Source organism: Camelina sativa, chromosome 11, assembly GCF_000633955.1.
Source record: "Camelina sativa cultivar DH55 chromosome 11, Cs, whole genome shotgun sequence".
Taxonomy (NCBI): domain Eukaryota; kingdom Viridiplantae; phylum Streptophyta; class Magnoliopsida; order Brassicales; family Brassicaceae; genus Camelina; species Camelina sativa.
This window is the reverse complement of record NC_025695.1, coordinates 9,127,290-9,136,561: the sequence shown is the minus strand read 5'-3', so window position 1 is coordinate 9,136,561 and position 9,272 is coordinate 9,127,290. Positions and strand designations below refer to the sequence as shown.

General features: G+C 35.5%; 3 protein-coding genes across 5 annotated transcripts in view; all 3 read right to left on the bottom strand.

Moving 5' to 3' along the window:
- Positions 1-892, bottom strand: part of LOC104722533 (NADPH--cytochrome P450 reductase 1) — a 7,073-nt gene extending 6,181 nt beyond the window's left edge. The window contains exons 1-3 of the mRNA XM_019232755.1: positions 420-892; positions 259-318; positions 98-174 (exon numbers count right to left, since the gene is read on the bottom strand). Coding sequence (XP_019088300.1) covers positions 98-174; positions 259-318; positions 420-719 — 437 coding nt within the window. The 5' untranslated portion in view covers positions 720-892. The remainder of the gene's footprint in view (positions 1-97; positions 175-258; positions 319-419) is intronic.
- On the bottom strand, positions 1,717-4,662 carry LOC104722534 (uncharacterized protein At1g04910). Of its 2 annotated transcripts, none has more exons than XM_019232756.1 (9): positions 4,435-4,662; positions 4,011-4,350; positions 3,851-3,913; positions 3,684-3,765; positions 3,510-3,580; positions 3,331-3,419; positions 3,002-3,205; positions 2,536-2,806; positions 1,717-2,458 (listed from the first exon to the last, which is right to left on the bottom strand). In XM_019232756.1, exons 2-9 carry the CDS (start codon positions 4,146-4,148, stop codon positions 1,820-1,822), a joined length of 1,557 nt encoding a protein of 518 aa, XP_019088301.1. In that variant the 5' UTR covers positions 4,149-4,350; positions 4,435-4,662; the 3' UTR covers positions 1,717-1,819. The 2 variants fall into 2 exon arrangements, with proteins under 2 accessions (XP_019088301.1, XP_010439019.1); XM_010440717.1 differs by having other exon boundaries at positions 4,011-4,345.
- Positions 4,751-8,063, bottom strand: LOC104722532 (MADS-box protein AGL24). Of its 2 annotated transcripts, none has more exons than XM_010440712.2 (9): positions 7,892-8,063; positions 7,463-7,682; positions 6,592-6,673; positions 6,290-6,354; positions 5,641-5,740; positions 5,490-5,531; positions 5,365-5,406; positions 5,127-5,260; positions 4,751-5,039 (listed from the first exon to the last, which is right to left on the bottom strand). In XM_010440712.2, the coding sequence occupies exons 2-9, from the start codon at positions 7,642-7,644 to the stop codon at positions 5,021-5,023; spliced, it is 666 nt and encodes a 221-aa protein (XP_010439014.1). In that variant the 5' UTR covers positions 7,645-7,682; positions 7,892-8,063; the 3' UTR covers positions 4,751-5,020. The 2 variants fall into 2 exon arrangements, with proteins under 2 accessions (XP_010439014.1, XP_010439015.1); XM_010440713.2 differs by having other exon boundaries at positions 6,290-6,351; positions 7,892-8,061.

Below are 9,272 nucleotides of genomic sequence, written 5' to 3'. Positions count from 1 at the left end.
GTCTCCATAACTAAAAATAAACGAATCCATCAAACTCTGGGAGGTTATAGATCGCAAAAAAAAAAAAGAAATCATAATGGGATTGGATAAATCTTACGTAGCAACACAAAAGAAGGCCAAAGTTTCCTTCTTCAATTTCTCTTCATATTGGTCATCATCAGCAGCATAGTCATCCTAATTAAACCCATAACCAGTGAATATACAGTAGCTTAAACAAGAGGAAGTGAAATAAAATCATACTCCCAAAGTACATCATACCAAGTCAACGACTCTGACAGCGGCATTTTCATATCTTGCTTTGATTTCTTCTGATAACGCCTATGAAAAAAAAAAAAGAAACTGATACTGAAATGACCCAATCTTTTAAATCAGAGATCAAATCAAAACTTGAAAGGGTTATAAGAGTAGTCGCGGAGTACCTTAGCAAATCCCTCAGCAGTTCCAGTCTGCGTACCGAAGAAGATAGAGACTCTAGTCTTGCCGGATCCCAAATCAGCATCATCGTCGTCTTTAGCCATAAGAGACTTAGGGAGGACCATAGGCTTCAGCTCCCGGGTCTGATCCGCCGTCGTTTTCCTCCATAGCAAGACAACAAAGCCAGCTACAAGTGCCAAAGAGGTGGTTGCAATCACAAGGACGACGTCGTCGGAAATCGAATCGGTCCCAATAATTGACTTGAGCTGCTTGAACAAATCGGAAGCATACAAAGCAGAGGTCATCTTCTTCTTCTCGATTCGATAAGCTTCCCCCGTCACTCACTCAAACTCAATCTCTCTCTCTCTCTCTCCAGGGTTCGAGGATTCAGGGGGAGAGATCGAAGAGCAAGAGGAAGCAAAGAGGGGCTTATTGTGTGTTTATCGGTGGTGGGGCGTTGAATCTGAGTGGGCTCCTTTCACTTTCCTTATTGACTTTTCTTTTTATTTTTTGTCAAATTAAAAACAATAATTCCAAAAAAACCACATATTTTTTTAACCACAATTATTATTATTTTACAAAAAAAAAAAAAAAAAGTTATAAAAGTTGATAAACCATCAAGAAAAGTTAAATGATGTTACATATTCATTCTACTAATCAAAAAAAAATAAATAATGGTTAAAACTTAAAAGTGGTGAGTTAAATTTTTAAAAGTGAGAATCACACTTTTTCTAACATAAAAGTTTTCTCCATCAATTATAATGGTAAAAAGTGAATATTATAAGTTTTTTTTCTGCATAAAATACGACTTCTAACATTAGTTTCTTTCAAATAAACTTCGATATTCTTCCTTTTTTTCTCTTAACTAATTAATTTCACTATTAAACAAAAGTTCAAAAAAAAAAACTTTAATTTTAAATCAATTCCTCCCACGTTTCCGTTTCCTCTGTTAAACAATTAATGGATCTGATTTTGATTTTAAACAAATAAAGTATAGTAGATTTTGTACTAATATAATATTATACGTTGGTAGATTTAATTTATTTAACATTTACATAAATTAATTGGTAAGAATAATTTACTTAGATTTTAAGTTTAACTCATGCATCGCATGGGCATTTAAAAAAAAAACAATGCATGGTTGTCTCGGCCCTTTGATGAGTACATTATAACCAACCATATTTTTTTATCATTTCAAGATTTTGGTTCCTAGTAATAATAGACACAAAAAAAAAGATATATAGAATCAGTTGCAGATTGATGCAAATCGTTGACCACTTTCCAGTCCCCAAGACTGATTAGTTTCATTCAGTTTGATTTCAACTATTAATTTACTCATAGAGTACATAAAAGTCATATCTTAGAAAGTAAAGAAAAAAGTGACTTGGGACCAAAATGGAGAAAGCTAAGCTACTTTACACATGCAATCAGGAACTGGATAAGTGTAAATAGACTGCTTCTGCTTGCGTAGACGAAGCTGGCCATGTCTGTTCTTGTGACCATTCACTACTGCTCCTTCAAACTCAGACCAATCCAAGCTCTTGTTCACGAAAACCTGTCCTAACAGTATCATGTTTGGTCTTATGGTTTTGAGATTCAAGTAGGCTCTATGCGCCAGCAATGCATTGTGCATATTCCCAGGAGATGCAGAGATGAAGATATCGCTCTTCATACTCACGTAATAATCCACTGCAGCCATTAGAGAAGCTTTCCCTTCTATATCAGCCAGTTCCTCCGCAGAGGCTAGGCTTTTCTTGTTTTCCATCCCAGGGAACAGTTTACGCAATGTCGAGATTCTTGCTTCTCCTCCGTACACCTGGTGTGAAGCTAGATAGAGACGCGTATTGTTACTGAAACCTAACGCTGAAAGCAGTAAACCAATCTCTTCTGGTGTCAATGGGCACCGCCCTTTGTTTCTTAGCTCCTCATCTGTGAACTGTGAATTTAAGACCCGTCCTTGCCAAATCACTTGGCGATATTTTGCCAGTGCCAGTTTCTCTGCTTTGCCACCTTCGAAGTCACAGCCTGAATGAGCAGCCATATCCTGAAAATAATATAAACCTATGTCAAACTAGAAACTACTGCAAAGAAATGGGCACATTTTGAGGATGAAAATCGTACTTTATCAAAACGAAGATGAAGCACGGCAAACTTTCCAGCTCCAGCTTTTACGATGGTGTTTATTCTGTCTGTTGGATCCATATTTCCTGATGTTTGAGAGCTGGAAGGAGGATATCTTAGTCGATGCACAAGAGCGTCCCCTAGCTCCCGAATACGTGGAACAAAGTTTAATGCTTCAAAGTTCACTTTACACCGTAACCGCTGTATACTTTCAGGTAAATTGTCAAATGCCAAACGGTGAGAGAATGGGGCAACAGCAGCAATACCATAACTGCAGACAAGAGTGATTAATTCATATTAGTAACAATGCATCGGACTACTGCAAAATCTTGTTTACAGGAACACATTTGCATGAAACACCCCTTAATTTCGTCTCTTAAGCATTTCTAACATTATCTATAATATCATATTTTCCAAGAGTTTACAATGCAGCCATTCCTGCTGACTAGGTTTAGAAGCCACAAACCTCTGAATAACAGGTAAGACATTTTCCAAATACCACTCTGCGGAAGCGTGAACAGGGGCAGTCTTAATCCTAGTAGCTCGAATACCTGTGGCATAATAATCACGCGTGCTCCAAGCATACTGTGTTGGAAGCTCTCTAACAATCCGCACCTCGTCTTTAAGGACACTTATAAAGTGCTCCACATCAAATATATCTGTGAAGGAACTACAAAGAAACGCCCCCATAGCATAAACCAGAAAATTCATCTAAGGCACAGGCAACTTGGAGTTTCATACAATTAGATTTAACAAATACAGTGTGACAGCAGGGCCTCCTGTCACATACAGTACCTTGAATCTTGCCAAACAGGATTCACTTCAAGGCGTGGAATCACAAGTGTAACATTCATAATCTTGGCAACAGCAACCGCATCACAGATCTGAAGAAGCAACCGGAAAAAGTCAGAAGAGAAACCAATATAAAACTCTGTAAGAATTGAGAGCGTCATAACAAACAAGATGCAACTCACCCCCATCCTTTGTTGATTTAGTCCGCCGTCAAGGAATACCTGAAGAAAGCCTTGAGACTTCTCCGGTAAGGCTGTGAAGAATGACAAATACGTCAATCACACAAATTAGAAACGTTTCAGGGCACATGAATGTAACCAATGAGAGAAGAAGAAAGCTTTGATTTTTAAACTTACGAGACCCTTTATAAGATTGAGTGCAAGGCTTCCAACCTTGATCTGGCAAAGGAGACCATAACTCAACCTGCTGTCTGATCGACTGCACATTGGTTCGAGGGTAGACCAAAAGGTTTAAGAGGAAAGAACATAAATTGATTCACTAAACAACTAACAAACCCACTTACAATTTCTCGATCAAGAGCGCCTTGGAGTAAGCGCATATGTCTAGGCCTTGGAGCATTCCATTCCTACAAATTTTGCCAACACTTAAAGTCTTCAGCTTCACAATCTCAATTTATGAAATCGAAGATAGGGAGAGAGAGAGAGAGAGAGAGAGAGACTGACGGAGAAGAGAGAAGGAGAGGCGCGGCCAAGAGGGCCGAAGAGATTCGGGGACAAAATCGGGAAAAGGAGCACGAAGACACCAACGAGAGCTGTCCTCTGCGACTGAGTAAGGTTCTTCAATGGCTGCAATTGCTTCATCTGGAGGATCGATTCAAGTTCAATCGAACGATGAAGACAACAACCCTTATTCTAAACTCAGCGACGAACGATTAAAAGACCAAACTTTGTCGGTGTATCTCCTCGTCCAGAGCATATCTTTTTTTTTTTTTTTTTGATCCGAAAGTTTTGGAAATCCAATTTGTTGAATTCTGACGGAAGCACGACAATACTTGAAACTACACTGGTAACAGAAATTGGGTAGTTATAATAAAACCATATTAGAAGATTTGAATCTGAACGATAAAAAGGAACAAGCTCGACTGACCAGAAGAAGAAAAATTATAGTAACAGAGCCTATGTTTCAATTTCTCGATTCAATTGTAAGGTTGAAGGCGGGGTAGGGGAGTCATACGGGTGTCAAAAATTGTTTGTCCCATATGGGAAATTTTCAAAAATTTGTGGATTAACTCCAGAACAATTCTCCAACTCTTGAACTCGATTATGGGTATGAATTTTTTTGGCAATTGGGATTGATTGTTTTTTTTTTTTTTGATCAAATTGGGATTGATTGTTAAGTTGTGTAAATCGTACTACAAGTATTTATTCTGTTTAATCGATAAAATTTCGCTCGCTACATTATGAATGAAGCACAAATAATTGGGGTTAAAGATAAAGAATACAGACGATTGGGGTCCATTGTTTCTACTTTGGTGCAAATAGTTATAGCAAAAAACAATAACAATAATAATGTCTGAAACTTGCTTCTCCGCAATGCGAAATGAGATTTCATTCTTCCCATCTCAGGTTTTTTTTCAACACTTACTTATTCAAAGGAAAGAAAGGGGCAAAAGGTAGACTTAATACTTGTGGGCTTCAATCGTAGTCAACTCTGCTGCAGCTCTCTCTCCACTTCATTCCCAAGATGGAAGCCTAACCAAAATAAATATTAGCAAACATCCACACACAAGATGTCAATAAAAATTTACCATGATGTTCAGTGAAATAAGTAAATTATACCCAAGCTTCAGGGAAGTGTCGGATTCATCCTCAAGAGGAGCTCCACTGTCGTAGCTTGACATGTTTGTGGTCGCTGACTCTGTCTCCACAGCTTCCTTAAACGCCACCATTTTAGACCTTTCAAACGTCTCTAGCTGTCCATATATACGTTACCTCAACTTATATTATACTATATTTTCAAAAAAAAAAAAAGGCTGATTAAGGTTAACATGATTTCTAGAAGGGTATAGAACCATACTTTCTCCCTCAGTCTCTTATTCTCGTCCACCAAGTCCGATCCCTGCGTCACATATTAATTAAGTCATTATATATATATATTTAGGCCTGTCATTTCCATTAGTAATACGAATTATACGTACTAACCCGTTTCTCAAGTGAAGAAATCTGGCTCATCACACACTCGCCCTATTATCAACAACAACAATGTCACACTTTATATGTACAGCTTAATTAATTTACATTCCACGTTAATTAAGGATATATGCATGCTATTAGTTTATGTATAGTAATAAACCTTTTTCTCAGACACACGGCTAAGTCCAGATTCAAGCAGTTTCTCCAGCCGCTGCAACTCTTCTAAGTTCAATCCATCGAGATCCTCTCCTCTCAGTTTCCTGTTTTACGTTATAAATACAACAAAAAAACTCACTTCAATTTTATTAGAATACTCAAAACTGCATCATACACATACACACAATTCTACCCAAGTATCTCTATAGAGTTGGTTTGGATCCCAGCTTTCAGAGCTTTATCTAATTATCTATCGGCTTTTTATGTCTTCCAAACACAAATATTATCGACCTACATATAATAGATGTTGATAGCTACATAGGAGTGTGTTTTAATAAGAATTAGAATAATGATTGAAAAGTATTAAATCTTGCAATCTTTAATTTAGAAATAACGCTTAAAATCTATAACAAAACATCAATTTCCCAGACACACCAGAACAGGAAGAACCTACTTACATACTTACATATTGTAACACCTAATTCGTTTTTCTTCTAGATGATATATAGATTCTAAAACATATAAAAAACAATCACACATGATTGTCAAAACATAAAAACCACACACATGAAATAGATTATCTCTTACAGCTATATATGGAAAAAAAACTTTTTATCAGCATAACATATATATATATATAAATGGAACCATACCGGAGCTGCTTGGTTTTGTCTTCGACTTCCTTACTTAGTCTGGAGAGGTTACAGTTCTCAAGCTGCTAGATGCAAAGTCAATATGTTCAGGATTTTGCTATTGATATGGAAATTTAATTAAATAGATGCATCAAGATGAATAATGCTATATATGCCACATTTTGTTCTACTTTTAGACATACACCTGAAAACCTAAAAAACAAAGACGCATAACAAATGCATAGTGGAGAATATTTTAGAGAGAAGAGTTTGATAAAAATAAAAATAAAAAGACGAGAGTGAGTACGTAATAATAAGGATACCTGGAGATGAGTAGAAGGTGGATCTATCAATTTGTTGATGTTACTTGCATGAAGGTTATACCTTCCCAAAATGTCTCTCATTCTACATGTTTCAATGAACAATCCATCTATCATTTGAACTTTCCTTCGATATATAAGCATTTGTAAATTTACTTAATTTACTAGATATGTACACCACAAGCCTTTTCTTAGTTATAATAAGTATTTGTAATCAGAAGTAGCTATCAAGTCAAAATATGTGCTGACAACATTTATATTAGATTGACTCCATTCCCAATTATAGTAATGCTTCCCAAGATAAGATAAGCCAGTGGTTAAGACTTAATCCCCAATCATACCAAGTGACAGTGTCAAAGACTTTTGTAATTCATAAAGTCAAATGAAATAAAAAAAAGGAAAAGAAAGTTATTCTAATTGTGGTAAGTACTATGTATCCATATATACATATGCTTCCATAATTAACAAAAGTCGCACTATTATATTATGCTCTCATCTCATCGATTATAGAAATCATAACATGAGTTTTAATGAAAATTCTTGAAAAATTATAAGTTAGTAACCCATAATTATGTTTCAGAAAAGTTCAACGTAATTAATCATGTGTTATAAGTTAGAACATAATATAAGTTAGAACGTAACTAATTATTAATCTCATAAAATCCTATATGTTATTAACACGAAGTTGATTTCGTACATGATCTCGAAGCCCAAGGAAAATTAGCTGTAGAAAGCAAAAAAAAAAAAAGCCAAAGAACTCATTTTTTAGTACAGATATATCTTAATGTATCTCTCTAATAATGTTCTCTATAGTATCATCACATAGATTGAAAAAAGGAAAAAAAGAGAGAGAGAGAGAGAGAGAAGGAGATACCTTGAGCTAGAGAACTCGAAAAGCTTTCCGGTGGCTGAGAAGATGATGAGAGCAACATCGGCATCGCAAAGAACTGAAAGTTCATCGGCTTTCTTGAAGATTCCTCTTCTTCTTTTAGAGAAAGTAACCTGTCTCGCTGTTATGTTATCTATCTTCTTTATCCTTATCTTCTCTCTCGCCATTCTACCCGATCTCCTTCACTACTAATCTTGAATATTGCCTACACATAACAGTATAACAAGTGGAACGATGGTTAGCAAAAGAGTGTTTATAAAAATATTCTTAGGAAACCCTAGATGGGTAGAGACGGAGAGAGAGAAAGAGAGATCAGATCCAGAAACCATGAGAAGCAAAAAGAATGAACAGGACTAGATGAATCCATCGAATACCCTGCTAAAAAAAGAAAGAACACAGATTCACAGCCTTTACCTTTCTTTGAATGGGAGGATCTTGGATTAGGTTATGCAATCTCAGCACCCACTTTTATTAAATTTTGTGAGAAGATAAAAAAAAAAGGTTTTCTGGTAGCTTTTTATTCCCTAATATGTGAGAGAGAGGGAGTGAGAAAGAGATGATTACTGTGTTTGTGTGTTCAAGATTGGAAAGACGAGTCTGCTTTTTTTTAGCTAAACAGTGATCAATGGGCCATAGGTTTTGTTTCCGTCATTTTCCCAAAACTAAAATCATTAAATATACCTCATAAACACACTTTGTGTTTTGTCTGACTGAGTTGCTAGGCGAAAAGACTGCTACAGTTGTGATTTTTAAATTATTACCTAACCTTCTAATCCAACTAGCCTGTTGTAACTCAACTTGATAGCTAAACAGTGGTCATGGATTCATCAGGAACTTTAACTTTACAGTAGCACCGGTTTCCTAGTTTTACTGCTTAGTTTAGTTTGGAATCTCGAACTAGAAAACAAAATAAAGATAGACGTGAATATTATAAGTTAATATCTTTAATTATATATAGCTAGGTCAAATAAAATGATACATATTTAAGAATTAAGATACATAAGCTGGAACTACGCACCAATTCTAATGGAAAGCTAGTTTGGATATTTTGTGATTCGTAATTAGTAGATGCTAGCTGTTCATCTACCCACTTTGGATTTGATTTTTCACATAAGCTGGTGTCTATTAAATATTTCATGCATCTAGTTTTCTTTCAAATCGTTCACACACAGTAGATGCGACACCTGATTAAATGTCTCGCATCGTACCACCATGATTACCTTTTATATATGGTTGAGCCATTTATATATACCCTTTTTAAGTTTTAACCCTAATTAGCTAGAGATGATCTCCCGTTAGAGTATCAATGACGGAAAGTAGTTTTGTATCTCTTTCTGGAAGTGTACTAAAAATCAAATTAAAATTGAGAAAATTCGTGGGCTACCACCTCATAATATACATGTGAAAACTAATATGGCACAAAATCCGTATAAGGTTTAAGTTTTTATGACTAAAAGAAAGAAGCATTTACGATGTGTGAGAGAGAGAGAGTTAGCTAGGTTGAAAGTGTTTTGGTCTTGTTCATCGGAGGAAAAAATTAAAGTGAGTGCAAATTATAAAGTGAGAGTTTTTGGTGTAGATCAATATTGGTCTTAGATCAACTTCAATGGTTTGTTCTATTTTTTTCTCTAAAAATAGAGCAATGGGTTACTTACTCTAATAGTTGGCTCTATTTCTAATAGTTGGCTCTATTTCTTATTTTTTAAAAATTTATAGTTCTCTAGTTTTAAAATTTACAAATTCAATCCATTTAGTTTATTTTAAATAAGTATCTAATAAAATTATGATATTATTA